Here is an 18,843-nt window from a genome sequence, read left to right as displayed (position 1 = left end):
TATATCTTTATGCAATGTATCATGCACATCATTTGATTTTTGCAATCACAATGTCTTTGTTTCTCTGTGCCTTGATAGTTATTCTTAATTCTGCTTGCTTCAACACATGTATCACTAACATTTTATTGTGTAAGACATTCATGATCTATCTTAGCCCTATAGCCATTGTTCTAATTATTTCTTGAGGAAGAGAAAGCATCCTGAAGTTGGTATGGGATGAAGAAGAATGGGAGGAAAATGACAACAATAGAGAATATGAATTACAAGGCTGTAAAGTTTCTTTTCCTCTCATTTGTTTATAGCACTTTAATTTGCATGATTGTCTTTATATTCCCTGTATGCATGTGAGGTATGAATAAGCATAGCCTAAATTTTGATTTGCAACATGTTGCTGTGACATTATGACTACCAACTTGAGTTTTGTGAATTCAAAAGCAAAAAAGCATCATGATCATAAACGAACAAGGAATTAAAGAAGAACTTAGCATGTGCATACAAGTATTGGAAAGCTAGTATGATTGATTGTTGCTCAATTGCATTAGATTTTATTTAATTGAAGTTTTCATCTAGGACATTTTGTGAAATCTTTTGAAATCATGAAAACCTTGAAAAAAAAGCAAAAAAAGGGCAAGAAAAGAAAAAGGGAAAGAATGAGAAAGCTGAAGGCTCTGAGTACCAATGACAATTCTATTGTTAAGTACTTGTAGTGTTTATGTATCAAGCCAAATGCTTGAAAACAAAACACTTAGAAGTCAAGGCTAGGCTCAAGTGCAAAGGCACTCCCTCAAAGCTCAAGGTTCTGAGCATCAATGATTAGAGAGTCAAGAAAAGAAAAAAATGAGCTTAATAAAGTCCTCTAATTCAAATGCTTGTGGTGCTTATGTATCAAGTGGTAATACTTGAAAACAAAGCATTTAGAATCGTAGCTTTGTTATCAACTCATGGGGCAAAGCACCCAAAAGGAGAAGCTAAAAAAAAGCTTGTTTCATGGAAGAATTATAAGGAAAAGATTTCATAAATTGAACTAGATAGAAGCATCAATCATTTACATTTCTTTTGTGATTGTAGCATGCATGGAAAACTAGCCTACCATGAACATTGAGTTGCTATTCTTCTTACCTTGGATTGTCAATCTCTATTGCATGATTCTTTTCTTGCTTGGGGACAAGCAATGTTTAAGTTTGGTGTTGTGATGACATGTTTTTCTATGCTTTTTCATACAAGAAATTGATTATTTATGCTTAATTATTGCATGATTTTGTGCTTAATTGGTATATTTTCTTGATCTTTTGATTTTATAAATTTTGTAGGAAATAAGAAGAAAAAGAAGCAAAAAGAGCACAAAATAAGCTGAAAAGAAGAAAAGAGGAATTTGGGCACACTTTGAAGATTAAGCACACTTTGGAGCTTTAGGCCACGCTTTTAAAAGCTTGGCCCATGACCATGAAGCCATGGCATGCATTAATGCCTTATGCATGCATATAAGCCAATAAACCAAGGTTCAGAAAACCGGACCGATCATCAAACCGCTCTAATCACTGGTTCACTGGTTCACTGGTCTAACCAGTTCAACCGGTGGTTCAACCGGAAAAACCGTTTCAGAGTAGAATAATAAATAAATTATAAATACACATCCTAAAATATAATTATAGTCTGATACAAATCTTAAAATATCTTCGAAATTAAAAACACTACATAAAATATCATCAACCAAATACATATGATCTTATCAAAATCCAAACTCAAAAGTTAAATAGTAATAAAAGCATATCTAAATGTTAAATCCCAACATCATGGTTTATCAATTATCAAAATCCGTAAGAACTTGTTGCAAATCTGCTTCGGTGGGATGATCTTTACCTTCATTCCCACCCTGATCAGCAGAAGAAAGAGATGCAGCATAAAGACCACTACTACCACCGCCACTTGGATATAAATCAGCATCAATTTCACCTAATAAAATAGAAATGTTATCATTATATTATTGGTGGACGAAATCGTGATCACTGTTCTTTAAATTGTTTTTATTGTAAAATTATGGAATTTAGAAATTGGCACGAGTGGACACAACTCCGTTCAACTAACCAGCAAGTGTACTGGGTCGTCCAAGTAATAAACCTTACGTGAGTAAGGGTCGATCCCACAGAGATTGTTGGTATGAAGCAAGCTATGGTTACCTTGTAAATCTCAGTTAGGCAGATAAAATAGTTTGGGTTTCGAAAATAGAAATAGGAAAGTAGAAATAATAAAAGGGATAGAATACTTATGTAAATTCATTGGTGGGAATTTCAGATAAGCATGTGGAGATACTGTATGGCTCAAGAACGCCTACTTTCCTACTGCTTCAACTCAGTCTTTCTCACTCCTTTCCATGGCAAGCTGTGTATAGGGGTTCACCATCAGCGGTGGCTACTTTCAATCCTCTCGGGAAAATGATCCTCTGCGGCTGTCACTCGCATGGCTAATCGTCTGGAGGCATCACCCATGGTTGATGGCTACATCCCATCCTCGCAGTGAAAACTACGCTCACGCACTCTGTCACAGCACGGCTAATCACTGGTTGGTTCCCGCTCCTACTGGAATAGAATCCCTTGATTCTTTTGCGTCTGTCACTAACGCCCAGCACTTGCGAGTCTGAAGCACGTCACAGTCATTCATTACCGGAATCCTACTCGGAATACCACAGACAAGGTAAGACTTTCCGGATTCCCAGGATCCTACTCGGAATACCACAGACAAGGTGAGACTTTCCGGATCCTCATAAATGCCGCCATCTATCTAGCTTATACCACGAAGATTCTGTTGGGGAATCTAAGAGATACACATTCAAGCTCTGTTGCATGTAGAACGGAAGTGGTTGTCAATCACGTGCGTTCATAAGTGAGAATGATAATGAGGGTTATTAATCATCACATTCATCATGTTCTTGGGTACGAATGAATATCTTGGAATAAGAATAAGAGAGATTTGAATAGAAGAAAATAGAATTGCATAAATACTTGAGGTACAGCAGAGCTCCACACCCTTAATCTATGGTGTGCAGAAACTCCACCGTTGAAAATACATAAGTGAAAGGTACAGGCATTGCCGAATGGCCAGCCCCCATGTGGTCACAAGACCGAATGATCCAAAGACTTAACTGTCAAAAGATGTCAAATACATTAGTTAAATGTTCTATTTATAATAAACTAGCTCCTAGGGTTTACATGAGTAAGTAATTGATGCATAAATCCACTTCCGGGGCCCACTTGGTGTATGTTTGGGCTGAGCTTGATGAATTCACGAGCTGGGGCTTCTCTTGGAGTTGAACTCTGAGTTATGACGTGTTTTGGGCGTTCAACTCCGGATCATGACGTTTTTCTGGCGTTTAACTCCAGACAGCAGCATGAACTTGGCGTTCAACGCCAAGTTACGTCGTCATTCTTCAAATAAAGTATGGACTATTATATATTGCTGGAAAGCTCTGGATGTCTACTTTCCAACGCCGTTGAGATCCCGCCGATTGGAGTTATATAGCTCCAGAAATTTTATTTCGAGTGCAGGGAGGTCAGATTCCAACAGCATCAGCAGTCCTTTTGTCAGCCTTTTTCAGAGTTTTGCTCAAGTCCCTCAATTTCAGCCAGAATTTACCTGAAATCACAGAAAAACACACAAACTCATAGTAAAGTCCAGAAATGTGAATTTAACATAAAAACTAATGAAAACATCCCTAAAAGTAGCTCAAACTTACTAAAAACTATCTAAAAACAATGCCAAAAAGCGTATAAATTATCCGCTCATCACAACACCAAACTTAAATTGTTGCTTGTCCCCAAGCAACTGAAAATCAATTAGGATAAAAAGAAGAGAATATACTATAAAGCCCAAAATATCAATGAATATTAATTTAATTAGATGAGCAGGACTTGTAGCTTTTTGCTTCTGAACAGTTTTGGCATCTCACTTTTTCCTTTGAAGTTCAGAGTGATTGGCGTCTCTGGGAACTTAGAATTTTGGATAGTGTTATTGACTTTCCTAGTTAAGCATGTTGATTCTTGAACACAGTTACTTATGAGTCTTGGCCGTGGCCCTAAGCATTTTGTTTTCCAGTATTACCACCGGATACATAAATGCCACAGACACATAACTGGGTGAACCTTTTCAGATTGTGACTCAGCTTTGCTAGAGTCCCCAGTTAGTGGTGTCCAGAGCTCTTAAGCACACTCTTTTGCTTTGGATCACGACTTTAACCACTCAGTCTCAAGCTTTTCACTTGGACCTTCATGACACAAGCACATGGTTAGGGACAGCTTGATTTAGCCGCTTAGGCCTGGATTTTATTTCCTTGGGCCCTCCTATCCATTGATGCTCAAAGCCTTGGATCCTTTTTACCCTTGCCTTTTGGTTTTAAGGGCTATTGGCTTTTTCTGCTTGCTTTTTCTTTTTCTTTCTATTTTTTTTTCGCCACTTTTTTTTTCTGCTTTTTCTTGCTTCAAGAATCAATTTCATGATTTTTTTCAGATCATCAATAGCATTTCTCTTTGTTCATCATTCTTTCAAGAGCCAACAATTTTAACACTCATAAACAACAATATCAAAAGACATATGCACTGTTCAAGCATTCATTCAGAAAACAAAAAGTATTGTCACCACATCAATATAATTAAATTAAATTCAAGGATAAATTTGAAATTCATGTATTTCTTGTTCTTTTGAATTAAAACATTTTTTTATTTAAGAGAGGTGAAGGAATTATTGGATTTATTCATAGCTTTAAGGCATGGTTACATACTAATGATCATGAAGTAGAGACACAAAACATAGATAAACACAACATTAAAAACCAAAAAGCAGAAAGAAATAAGAACAAGGAATGAATCCACCTGAGTGAGGGTGGTGCCTTCTTGAAGGTCCAATGGTGCTTTTTGAGCTCCTCTATGTCTCTTCCTTGCTTCTGTTGAATGATTCTTTAGTAATTTTGGTGTTTCTACCCTTAGTTGCTTCCAATATTTGTGTGGAGGATAACTTATCCCCTGAGGTATCTCAGGGATCTCTTGATTTGCAGCCACATGTTCTACCACTGAGCTAAGACGGCTTTATATTAGTCTTTCCATCTCCCAAGACTCAGAGGTGGAAGCTTTTGTCTTCCCTTTGAGGTTTCTCTGGCCTTAGGTGCCATTGATGGTAATGGAAAAGCAAAAAAGCTATGCTTTTACCACACCAAACTTAAAATATTGCTCGCCCTCGAGCAAGAGAAGAAAGAAGAGAGGAAGAAGAAGAAGAAGAAAATGGAGGTGAGTGAGGGGAGATGGATTCGGCTATATGGGTGGGATTTTGGTGTTAAAGAGAAGTTGAATTGTAAAGGTAGGTGGGGTGTATGGGGAAGAGTGGATAGATGTAGGTGGTGAATGAAAAACAGAAGGGATGACCATGAATGGAAAGAGAGAGGGCGAGGTAGGTGGGGATCCTGTGAGGTCCACAGATCCTGAGGTGTCAAGAAATACCATTCCTGCACCAAATAGGCATGTAAAATGCCTTCGTGCATCATTCTGGCGTTCAAACACCCATTGGTGCACGTTCTGGGCGTTCAACGCCCATGTAAAGCATGTTTCTGGCGTTGAACGCCAGTTTCATGCTTGTTACTGGCGTTCAGCGACAGTTTTTCCTCTCTGGGCACTTTCCTGGCATTCAGCGCCAAGATGTTGCTTGTTTCTGGCGTTCAGCGCCAGAATGGTGCTCTGTTCTGGCGTTGAACGCCGGCCAGATGCATCTTGCTGGCGTTGAACGCCAGCCTGTGTGTCCTCCAGGGTGAAAAATTTTTTCTTCTGTTTTTGACTCTGTTTTTAATTTTTTTGATTTTTTCGTGACTCTTCATGATCATGTACCTAATTAAACACAAAAATAACAATAAAACAAAATAAAATAAAATTAGATAAATAAAATTGGGTTGCCTCCCAACAAGCGCTTCTTTAATGTCAATAGCTTGACAGTGGCTCTCATGGAGCCACAAGGTGATCAGGTCAATGTTGTGTAGTCCCAACACCAAACTTAGAGTTTGGATATGGGGTCTTAACACCAAACTTAGAGTTTGGTTGTGGCCTCACAATACCAAACTTAGAGTTTGATTGTGTGGGCTCTTCTTGACCTTGAACTAAGAGAAGCTCTTCATGCTTACTCTCTTTTGTCACAGAGGGATGGCCATGTGCCTTAAACACAAGGTAGTCCCCATTCAATTGAAGGACTAACTCACCTCTATTGACATCTATCACAGCTTCTGCTGTGGCTAGGAAGGGTCTTCCAAGGATGATGCAATCATCCTCTTCCTTCCTAGTGTCTACGATTATGAAATCAGCAGGGATGTAAAGGCCTTCAACCTTTACTAAAACATCCTCTACCATTCCATAAGCTTGTCTCAAAGACTTATCTGCCAATTGTAATGAGAACAAGGCAGGTTGTACCTCAATGATTCCCAGCTTCTCCATTACAGAGAGTAGCATAAGATTTATCCCTGACCCCAGGTCACACAGAGCTTTTTCAAAGCTCATGGTGCCTATGGTACAAGGTATTAGGAACTTGCCAAGATCTTATTTCTTTTGAGGTAGAGTTTTCTGAATCCAAGTATCCAATTCACTAATGAGCAAGGGAGGTTCACTTTCCCAAGTCTCATTACCAAACAACTTGGCATTCAGCTTCATGATAGCTCCTAGATATTGAGCAACTTGCTCTCCAGTCATGTCTTCATCCTCTTCAGAGGAAGAATAGTCTTCAGAGCTCATGAATGGCAGAAGGAGATTTAATGGAATCTCTATGGTCTCTATGTGAGCCTCAGATTCCTTTGGATCCTTAATAGGAGACTCCTTCTTGCTTGAGGGACGTCCCAGGAGGTCTTCCTCACTAGAATTTTCGTCCTCCTCCTCCCTTGTGCATTCGGCCACATTGATCACATCAATGGCCTTGCACTCTCCTTTTGGATTCTCTTCTGTATTGCTTGGGAGAATACTGGGAGGAGTTTCAATAACTTTCTTACTCAGCTGGCCCACTTGTGCCTCTAGATTTCTAATGGAGGATCTTGTTTCATTCATGAAACTGAAAGTGGCCTTTGACAGATCAGAGACTATATTGGCTAAATTAGAATTGTTTTGTTCAGAATTCTCTGTCTGTTGCTGAGAAGATGATGGATATGGCTTGCTATTGCTTAGCCTAGTGCGTCCACCATTGTTAAAGCCTTGTTGAGGCTTTTGTTGATCATTCCAGGAGAAATTTGGGTGATTTCTCCATGATGGGTTGTAGGTGTTTCCATATGGTTCACCCATGTAATTAACCTCTGCCATGGCAGGGTTCTCAGGATCATAAGCTTCTTCAGAAGCTGCCTCTCTAGTACTATTGGATGCATGTTGCAATCCATTCAGATTTTGAGAGATTATGTTGACCTGTTGAGTCAACACTTTATTCTGAGCCAATATGGCATTCAGAGTATCAATTTCAAGAACTCCTTTCTTCTGAGGTACCCCATTATTCACGGAATTCCTCTCAGAGGTGTACATGAACTGGTTGTTTGCAACCATGTCAATGAGTTCTTGAGCCTCTTCAGGCGTTTTCTTCAGGTGAATAGATCCACCTGCAGAATGATCCAATGACATTTTCGAAAATTCAGAGAGACCATAATAGAATATATCCAATATGGTCCATTCTGAAAACATGTCAGATGGACATCTTTTGGTCAGCTGCTTGTATCTTTCCCAAGCTTCATAGAGGGATTCACCATCTTTTTGTTTGAAGGTTTGAACATCCACTCTCAACTTGCTCAGCTTTTGAGGAGGGAAGAATTTATCCAAGAAGGCAGTGACCAGCTTATCCCAGGAGTCCAGGCTATCCTTAGGTTGTGAATCCAACCATATTCTAGCTCTGTCTCTTACAGCAAAAGGGAAAAGCATGAGTCTGTAGACTTCAGGATCAACTCCATTCGTCTTTACAGTCTCACAGATCTGCAAGAACTCAGTTAAAAACTGATAAGGATCTTCAGATGGAAGTCCATAAAACTTGCAGTTTTGTTGCATTAAAGCAACTAGTTGAGGGTTAAGCTCAAAGTTATTGGCTCCAATGGCAGGAATGGAGATGCTTCTTCCATCAAACTTGGACGTTGGCTTTGTGAAGTCACCAAGCATTCTCCTTGCATTATTATTATTATTTTCGGCTGCCATCTCCTTCTCCTGTTCGAAAATTTCTGAAAGGTTATTTTTGGATTGTTGTAATTTAGCTTCTCTTAATTTTCTCTTTAGAGTCCTTTCAGGTTCTGGATCTATTTCAACAAGAGTGCCTTTTTCCCTGTTCCTGCTCATATGAAAGAGAAGAAACAAGAAAAGAAAGAGGAATCCTCTATGTCACAGTATAGAGATTCCTTTATGTTAGTAGAAAAAGAAAGGGGTAGAAGGATGAAGAAGAATTCGGATTTTTAGATGAAGAGAGGTGAAGAAAAGTGTTAGTAATTAATTAATTAAATAGAAGAAGAGAAGAGAGGGAGAAAAATTCGAAAATAATTTTTGAAAAAGGGGTTAGTATTTTCGAAAATTAAAGATGAATTAAAATTAAAATTAAAACTTGAAACAATTAGTTAATTAAAAAGAATTTTTGAAAAATATAGGGGTATTTTCGAAAATTAGAGAGGGAAAAGTAGTTAGGTGGTTTTGAAAAAGATAGGAAGCAAACAAAAAGTTAGTTTGGTTGATTGAAAAAGATTTGAAATCAAATTTTAAAAAGATAAGAAGATAATAAGTTAGATAAGATATTTTGAAATCAAATTTTGAAAAAGATAAAAATTTTTTGAAAAAGATAAGATAAAAGATAAAAAGATTTTAATTTTAAAAATTTGAAATTATTTACTTCACTAACAAGAAACTACAAGATAAGATTCTAGAACTTAAAGATTGAACATTTCTTAACAAGAAAGTAACAAACTTCAAATTTTTGAAACAATCACATTAATTGTTAGCTAATTTTCGAAAATATGATATAAAGATAAGAAAAGGATTTTGAAAATATTTTGAAAAATATTTTTTTGAAATTTTCGAAAAATAGAAAAAATGAAAAAGATATGATTTTTGAAAAAGATTTTGAAAAGATAAGATTTTTAAAATTGAAATTTTGACTTGACTTGTAAGAAACAACTAATTTTAAAAATATTTTTTTTTGACCAAGTTAAACCAAAATTTCGAAATTTTGGAGGGAAATAAGGAAAAGATATTTTTTTGATTTTTTGATTTTTTAAGGAAAAACACAAAAATGACCCAAAACATGAAAATTTTGGATCAAGACACAAGATGCATGCAAGAACACTATGAATGTCAAGATGAACACCAAGAACACCTTAAAGATCATGATGAACATCAAGAACATAATTTTGAAAAATTTTTGATGCAAAGAAAACATGCAAGACACCAAACTTAGAAATCTTTAATGCATGGAAAATATGAATGCAAAAATGCACATGACAAACAACAAACAACACAAAACAAGAAATCATCAAGATCAAACAAAAAGACTTGTCAAGAACAACTTGAAGATCATGAAGAACACTATGAATGCATGAGATTTTCGAAAAAAATGCAAGAAAAATTTTAAAAGCATGCAATTGACACCAAACTTAAAAATTAACTCAAGACTCAAACAAGAACACAAAATATTTTTTTGGTTTTTATGAGTTTATGATTTTTTTTTGAAAAGAAAATTACCTAATCTGAGCAACAAGATGAACTGTCAGTTGTCCATACTCGAACAATCCCCGGCAACGGCGCCAAAAACTTGGTGGACGAAATCGTGATCACTGTTCTTTAAATTGTTTTTATTGTAAAATTATGGAATTTAGAAATTGGCACGAGTGGGCACAACTCCGTTCAACTAACCAGCAAGTGTACTGGGTCGTCCAAATAATAAACCTTACGTGAGTAAGGGTCGATCCCACAGAGATTGTTGGTATGAAGCAAGCTATGGTTACCTTGTAAATCTCAGTTAGGCAGATAAAATAGTTTGGGTTTCGAAAATAGAAATAGAAAAGTAGAAATAATAAAAGGGATAGAATACTTATGTAAATTCATTGGTGGGAATTTCAGATAAGCATGTGGAGATACTGTATGGCTCAAGAACGCCTACTTTCCTACTGCTTCAACTCAGTCTTTCTCACTCCTTTCCATGGCAAGCTGTGTATAGGGGTTCACCATCAGCGGTGGCTACTTTCAATCCTCTCGGGAAAATGATCCTCTGCGGCTGTCACTCGCATGGCTAATCGTCTGGAGGCATCACCCATGGTTGATGGCTACATCCCATCCTCGCAGTGAAAACTACGCTCACGCACTCTGTCACAGCACGGCTAATCACTGGTTGGTTCCCGCTTCTACTGGAATAGAATCCCTTGATTCTTTTGCGTCTGTCACTAACGCCCAGCACTTGCGAGTCTGAAGCACGTCACAGTCATTCATTACCGGAATCCTACTCGGAATACCACAGACAAGGTAAGACTTTCCGGATTCCCAGGATCCTACTCGGAATACCACAGACAAGGTGAGACTTTCCGGATCCTCATAAATGCCGCCATCTATCTAGCTTATACCACGAAGATTCTGTTGGGGAATCTAAGAGATACACATTCAAGCTCTGTTGCATGTAGAACGGAAGTGGTTGTCAATCACGTGCGTTCATAAGTGAGAATGATAATGAGGGTTATTAATCATCACATTCATCATGTTCTTGGGTACGAATGAATATCTTGGAATAAGAATAAGAGAGATTTGAATAGAAGAAAATAGAATTGTATTAATACTTGAGGTACAGCAGAGCTCCACACCCTTAATCTATGGTGTGCAGAAACTCCACCGTTGAAAATACATAAGTGAAAGGTACAGGCATGGCCGAATGGCCAGCCCCCATGTGGTCACAAGACCAAATGATCCAAAGACTTAACTGTCAAAAGATGTCAAATACATTAGTTAAATGTTCTATTTATAATAAACTAGCTCCTAGGGTTTACATGAGTAAGTAATTGATGCATAAATCCACTTTCGGGGCCCACTTGGTGTATGTTTGGGCTGAGCTTGATGAATTCACGAGCTGAGACTTCTCTTGGAGTTGAACTCTGAGTTATGACGTGTTTTGGGCGTTCAACTCCGGATCATGACGTTTTTCTAGCGTTTAACTCCAGACAGCAGCATGAACTTGGCGTTCAATGCCAAGTTACATCGTCATTCTTCGAATAAAGTATGGACTATTATATATTGCTGGAAAGCTCTGGATGTCTACTTTCCAACGCCGTTGAGAGCGCGCCAATTGGAGTTCTGTTGCTCCAGAAAATCCATTTCGAGTGCAGGGAGGTCAGATTCCAACAGCATCAGCAGTCCTTTTGTCAGCCTTTTTCAGAGTTTTGCTCAAGTCCCTCAATTTCAGCCAGAATTTACCTGAAATCACAGAAAAACACACAAACTCATAGTAAAGTCCAGAAATGTGAATTTAACATATAAACTAATGAAAACATCCCTAAAAGTAGCTCAAACTTACTAAAATCTATCTAAAAACAATGCCAAAAAGCGTATAAATTATCCGCTCATCAATTATAAACTAACAACATTCTAATAAATCATTAGAAACTAAATATACTATACTCACGCAATAAGTCATCCACATTACTAGGAAGATCAGGCTCTTTCTCTACAACCTCTTCAGTCACCCAGAAGTCAACTTGGCTGATACTTTCATAATCAATTGGATCATGTTGTGTCTTTTGCTTTCTTTTTTCTTTTTCCTTCCTAAAAAGTTAAATACAATATATGGAGATTTAATAATTTACAAATTTATTATGATAAAGATTACAAATGAAACAATATAGTATTTCATGAAACATATATTACCTGGATTTAAGACGCAAATTATAGGTAACATAAACAATGTCATTCAGTCTATCATGCTCCAATCTATTTCTTCTTTTTGTATGAATCTGGTCAAAAAGGCTCCAATTTCTCTCACACCCAGAAGAAGCAGATGCTTGGCTAAGAATGCGAACAGCTATCTTCTGTAGACATGGAGCAGAGCCTCCGAATAACCTCCACCATTCATCTACCAATTATAAAACCATAACATATTATAAGATATTAATTAAGAACATAGGAGCATAAAATAAGTTACTATTGATTAAACAAATATTCAACCATATTCTTACCAGGCTTAAGTTCAGATGCAGCTGGAATAACTTCTTGTCTATCAAAACTTTCCTTCCGATCTCTATATAAATGTATTTCTTTCATTGCCTGAACTGAATCCAAATTGTTACACTTGCAATACAAGGTAACAAGATCAAGCAAACCTTGCATAACATCAGGTGCTTCTTTATAATTTTCATTAAAAAAGAATTTAGGATTCAGGAAGTAAGCTGCCGCATGAAGATCTTTCTTCAAATGCTTGTCCCATCTTGAGTTGATAATATCTGTGTACGGCTGATATGCAGTCTTGGATTGCCTAAACATCTCCTTAATTGCATCTTCTGCCCTTAGCATTCCTTCATAAACATATCTCAAAGATGGGGGGTCATCAGCATCAATAACCCTCAGCAAGTAAATCAGAGGGCCCACAAGTTTACATACAGTAAAGCAATCGTCCCAAAATTTGGCGTCCAGAATAATAGCACTCACAGCTCTACCAGTAGCACTCCTTCCTAATTTGTGATCAGTGAAAATTGAATCTACAACCAATTGTTGCAACTCCTTTTTATGGTCAAAGATGCTCTTCAATGTAATAAACACAGTTGCAAACCGGGTTGCACCAGGACGTACAATTTCTCTCCAATGAGGTCTTTGTCTTAGCCAAGATAAGAAAACCGTATGATTGTACACAAATACTGTGATCTTTGAAGCACGAGTTGCAAGGTTAGAAATATGCGCCATGCTGCTTATATCTTTTAAAATAAATTAAGGCAATGAGCAGCACATGGTGACCAATAGATATTATCATATTTTCTATTGATAAGCCTACCAGCAGCAACATAATTGGCTGCATTGTCAGTCACAACATGCACAATATTATTTGGGCCAATCCATTCAATCACCTCAGAAAACAAAGTACACAAGTGTAAAGCATTTTTTACCATACTGGAAGCATCTACTGATTTCACAAAGCACAAACCTTTAGAACAATACACCAAGAAATTGATTAACGTTCTTTGTCTTTGATCTGCCCAACCATCAGCCATGAGGGTACATCCAGTTTCCTTCCATGCACTCCTATAACTATCAACTAGCATTTGACTTTCTCTTTTAAGATCAGCCAACAAATGAATCCTTAACTTATCATAAGAAGGCCCCTTGTAACCAGGTCCAATACCAGCAACACCATCCAACATATCTTGGAAATATGGCGACATCACAGCATTAAATGGAATTTTACAATCGAAAAGCCACCGAGCAAATCGTTTATCAACCTCGTGTATCGCCTCTTTGTTTTGCATAACACTTTTAATACTTGGTTGAGCTCCTGGAGTTGTTCTTCGTGCAGACATAGTAGGAATGACTTTGGCTTTTTTCTTTGGATCGCCTCCAACTCCTTGCTGACTCGAGGTACGCTGTTGTTCCTGTTCTTCTTGAGCTATTGCCTCATCAATTGCATCCTCTACCTCATCACCACCCTCTTCACCAAAACTTACTTTTCTTTTCTTTTTGCTGGCCTGAATATCTTTCAACAAACTTTCCATCTGTTTTTCCACATCATATGGAACTTTAGGACATTTTTACACATCTCCAGTAATCTTTGCTAGATGTTTCTTCATCCTGTGAATTCCACCTCCATTGAAAACTTGTAGACAAAATAAACATTGATATTGTGGTTTTCCATTCACGTGTTGTAGAGCAACATATTTCCAAGCTAAATCTGTTTTTCCCCTAAGGTTAGAAGAACCTTGTGACTGACTATCATTAGCACTACGGGAATTAGGATTAGCAGCATCATTCGGAATAGGAGTATCGGCAGGCATGTTATTATTCACAGAAGCATTGTTATTAGCAGTTGCTTCTTGATTAATACTATCTTCCATAACTGAAATTAATAAAACATGTATGAAATTAAACAACACAAGACAACACAACACAATGAACATACACAGAAATTGAACAGTTCACAGATGGAATTCCAGAAATTAAACAGTTCACAAATGAAGTTGAGCTGCAAAATAGAAGACCAGCCAGCTTAACATTCAGATTTTGACCAAACACAAATTGACCAACAAATAGAAATTGTGCAACAAAGAGGAATTAAGCTGCAAAATAGAGCAGAAATTGAGTAGAGGACCAAACACAGCCACTTACATTTTAGATTATTAATTTTATATGCTAATTGCTAACCAACAAACAGCCAAACAGAAATTGATCATATTCATAGGAACGAAGAAGGAAGAAGATGAGCACTGAAATCAGAAAATGCACAGAGCAAGTTCACAGAAATTGAACAGTTCACAAATGAAATTGAGCTACAAAATAGAAGACCAGCCAGCTTAACATTCAAATTTTTTATTTCTTATGCTCAACAGCAAACAGAAATTGAGCCGAGGACCAAACATAAATTGACCAACAAATAAAAATTGTGCAACAAAGAGGAATTAAGCTTCAAAATAGAGCAGAAATTGAGCAGAGGACCAAACACAGCCACTTACATTTCAGATTATTAATTTCTTATGCTAATTGCTAACCAACAAACAGCCAAACAGAAATTGATCATAGGAACGAAGAAGGAAGAAGATGAGCACTAAAATCAGAAAATGCACAGAGCAAGTTCACAGAAATTGAACAGTTCACAAATGAAATTGAGCTGCAAAATAGAAGACCAGCCAGCTTAACATTCAGATTTTTTATCTCTTATGCTCAGCAGCAAACAGAAATTGAGCCGAGGACCAAACACAAACACAAATTGACCAACAAATAGAAATTGTGCAACAAAGAGGAATTAAGCTGCAAAATAGAGCAGAAATTGAGCAGAGGACCAAACACAGCCACTTACATTTCAGATTATTAATTTCTTATGCTAATTGCTAACCAACAAACAGCCAAATAGAAATTGATCATAGGAACGAAGAAGGAAGAAGATGAGCACTGAAATCAGAAAATGTACAGAGCAAGTTCACAGAACTTGAACAGTTCACAAATGAAGTTCACAGAAAATTAAGCCAAGGTCTAAGTTCAGTTCACATTGAGGACAAAGAGAAAGAGAACATGAGCAGAGGTCTAAGTTCAGTTCAATTCACAGAAAATTAAGCCGAGGTCTAAGTGCACAGAAATTGAACAGTTCATATTGATGGAAGAACATGAGCAGAGGCGAAGGACAAAGACTCAAAGAGAAATGAGCAGAGGACGAGTGACTCACCTGGGGTCGATGGAGGGCTACCGTCGATGAGAGGCTACTGCGTGCTGGTGTTGAGACTTGAGAAGATGAAGACGATGGAGCTGAGGATGGCGACACCACGGGCGCGAAGGATGGCGACAGGGGGCTATGGTTCAGGCAGCGCGGCTAGGGTTCTCCTTATCCATTGGAGATGATTCAGATGATGATTGATGAATGAATGAGGTCGGGGCTCAGGGGAAGAAAGGGGGTGCTCCACGGGCAGGTCGGGTCGGGTTTATTTTTTTATTTTTTTAAAACGTAAAAACGGCGTCGTTTAGCGTAACCGACCAGTCACCGGTTCGGTCCAACCAGCCAGTTTTTGACCGATTCGGTCCGGTCCGGTTTTCAGAACATTGCAATAAACCATGGCGTTGCACAAGTGAACACTAACGTTCATCAATTGAGTGAATGCATGCAAGTAATATTAGTTCAAGGCATTAATAAAGCATGCATGCACTTAATTGAGAAATAATTGAATGAATGCAACGTTAATGGATTATTAAGTAAATATAAGCATGCATGCAAGAAACAATTCATTAGTAATGCCAATGGATGAACCAAGGCGTTAAATGAATTAATTGGCATTACTAATCAACTACACCAATGGAAGCATGCATTAAATTTACTTAGTAAATTAGCCCAACGTTTGCGCTCACGTTTGCCTCAAACATGAGGTCAAACGTTGGCAGAGGAACACCCTGGAGGGAGCTAGCATTTGCACCAACGTTTACCTCAAACGTGAGGTCAAACGTTGGCTGATGAATTGATGCCTGTGAGGACTCAATGTTTGTGCCAACGTTTGGCTCAAACGTGAGGTCAAACGTTGGCCAAAGAATGCCTTAGAGGAGATCACGTTTGAGCTCACGTTTGACCTCAAACATGAACCCAAACGTGAGTGACAGCAGCTGGCCTTCTGCATAATGCCACACACGAAGACGTTTGAGTCAACGTTTGCCTCAAACATTGACTCAAACGTAAATGCTTCTTAGTCCGATTCATAAGTGGATTTCTTCCCAAGGCCAAGAGCAATCAACAGAGGCTATTTTCAACCCAAATCCATAAAGGCCAAAAGCCCAATTAACACCACTCAAAGGCACAAGAGATTATTAGAATAGAAATTTCATTTTAATTGTAATTTATTTTTAATTTTATTTTCATTTTTATTTTGTAGAAAGCCTATATAAGGCATCATTTTCATTTTAGATAGGAGGTTAGCTCTAATAGGCAGCTCCATTTGGGAGAGGCTGGCTCTAATAGGGAGCATTAGGATTAGAGAGCTCTCTCTTTTAGTTTTTATTTTTGTTTTGAATCTTGGGTGGAGAATTGAAGAAATTCTGTTTCAATCTCACCTTGAGAATTCTCTCTGCTTTCTTCTTCTGCAAACTTTCAAGTGAATTGTGATTTGAATTAAAGTTCTCTTCATTGCTTTCATCTTTAATTCTTCTGCAAATCGTTCTCCGTTGGATCAAGGAAGGAATTGAGATCTAGACTTGCTTTCTAGTCTCTTTGATTCCCTGATATCTTCAACTTTATTTTGCAATTGAGCTAAATTCAATTCTGTTTTACTCTTCCATGAAATTTTGCTTTGCTGTTTAAATCTGCTACATTTTATTTCATCTTCTACTTCTCTGATTGAGTGCATCTTGAATTCTCTTATTTAATTTTGAATCCCAAATCCCAATTCCTTTTATTCTTCCTGTAATTTAACTTTCCAGTTACTCAATCTATTGCTTTCTTTAATTTCCAGTACCCACACCCTTTACATTTAATACAATTTATCTTGTCATTTAAGTTTCTGTCAATTTATGTTTATTGCACTTTAAGTTTTCTGCCCATTTTACTTTCTGCAACTTTAAATTTCTTGTCATCTACATTTTATTGGTCACTCTTCACTCAATTCATCAATGTTAGCTTGACTAAACTAATCACCCACTAAAGTTGCTTGATCCATCAATCCCTATGGGATCGACCTCACTCTAAATGAGTTATTACTACTTGATGCGACTCAGTACACTTGCCAGTTAGATTTGTGTGTTGGAAATCCATTTTTCCATAAAAACACCATCACACAACTAAAGGGAATTGAGTATATGAGATATTAGTTATTGAAATTGTGCAAGTGAAAGTGCAAAATTAATAGAAAATGACAAAATAAACAACAACCAATTCAATGATGAAAAGCAAACTACTTATTCATCCTTAGGAATAATGAAATAATCACATGTATAAGGTGCTTGTTACAAAAAGTGACAAGTCTTGATAAGAATCAAGTCAAGTCAACTCAAAAAATGCAAAGCATTAACAAGGAACAAATACCTTGTTATGTGATTATATTCACTTAAAACCATGATGGATAAGTAGTTCAACTCAATCCACTAAGGTAAAAGTGCACAATTCATGATTAAGATGCCAAACAAGGATATAGTCTAACACATATGGTCGCGACAACACATGCATTAAACTTGCAATTCAATTAGGCAATCACACAAGGACTTAATACATAGTGCACATATTCATCAAAACTTAAATCAAAATTTAAGCAAGAGCAACCCAATAATCATCAAACACATGTAGTTTATTCAATTAGCAAATAACTAAACTAAATCTAATATAATTACCAAAATAAAAAATGAAGTGCAAACAAAACAAAGTAAAACAAGTAGAGAAGAAGGCAAAAGCAAGAGGAGAGAGGGGTGGAACGAAGAAGAAGAGAAGAAGTAGAGAGAAGAGAAGAAAAGAAGGTAGGAGAAAACAGGGGCGTGCATACGCACAGGTATGTGTGCGTACGTACAGGTATGTGTGCATACGCACACTCAACGAATTGAGGGAGGTGTGCGTCCGCACCAGGTGTGAGAATGCTATCAGCAGAGAGGGAATCAAGATGCGTGCGTACGCACCTAGGTGTGCGCACGCACACAAGATAAAGAAATGGAGGGTGAGCGGATGCACAAGGCGTGCGAGTGCTCTGAACAGAGAGGGGATTAAGGGGTGTGCGTTGCACACACGCAGAACACTTTTTTTGAAAATATGAAACGTCGAAATTGCCAGCTATCTCGCCATCTGTGTGTACGCACACAGGTCCGTGCGCACGCACAAGAGGCAAAAAGAAGGGGATGCGGACGCACAAGGTGTGTGAACGCTCCTAGTAGAAGTGGTGCAAGCTGGTGTGCGCATGCACAGAAGGTAAAGAAATGGAGGGTGAGCGGATGCATAAGGCGTGCGAGCGCTCTGAACAGAGAGGGGATTAAGGGGTGTGCGTGTGCACAAGCATGTGCGCACGCACAGAACACTTTTTTTTGAAAATATGAAATGTCAAAATTGCCGGCTATCTCACCATCTGTGTGTACGCACACAGGTCCGTGCGCACGCACAAGAGGCAAAAAGAAGGGGATGCGGACGCACAAAGTGTGCGAACGCTCCTAGCAGAAGCAGTGCAACGCACATATGAGTGCGCGTGCA

General features: G+C 37.9%; 1 protein-coding gene and 1 non-coding gene across 2 annotated transcripts; one reads left to right on the top strand and one right to left on the bottom strand.

The window, feature by feature from the left end:
• Positions 1-1,801: 1,801 nt before the first annotated feature.
• On the bottom strand, positions 1,802-12,902 carry LOC112725565 (uncharacterized). Its single transcript, XM_025775464.1, has 4 exons — positions 12,182-12,902; positions 11,874-12,078; positions 11,632-11,771; positions 1,802-1,953 (listed from the first exon to the last, which is right to left on the bottom strand). Exons 1-4 carry the CDS (start codon positions 12,900-12,902, stop codon positions 1,802-1,804), a joined length of 1,218 nt encoding a protein of 405 aa, XP_025631249.1.
• On the top strand, positions 7,678-7,781 carry LOC112764039 (small nucleolar RNA R71). The gene has a single exon (XR_003182984.1). It is a non-coding gene; the product is annotated as a small nucleolar RNA R71 (small nucleolar RNA).
• Positions 12,903-18,843: the final 5,941 nt, after the last annotated feature.

This window comes from Arachis hypogaea, chromosome 2 (genome assembly GCF_003086295.3).
Source record: "Arachis hypogaea cultivar Tifrunner chromosome 2, arahy.Tifrunner.gnm2.J5K5, whole genome shotgun sequence".
In the NCBI taxonomy this organism is placed as follows: Eukaryota; Viridiplantae; Streptophyta; class Magnoliopsida; order Fabales; family Fabaceae; genus Arachis; species Arachis hypogaea.
This window is presented reverse-complemented; position numbering and strand designations above follow the sequence as displayed.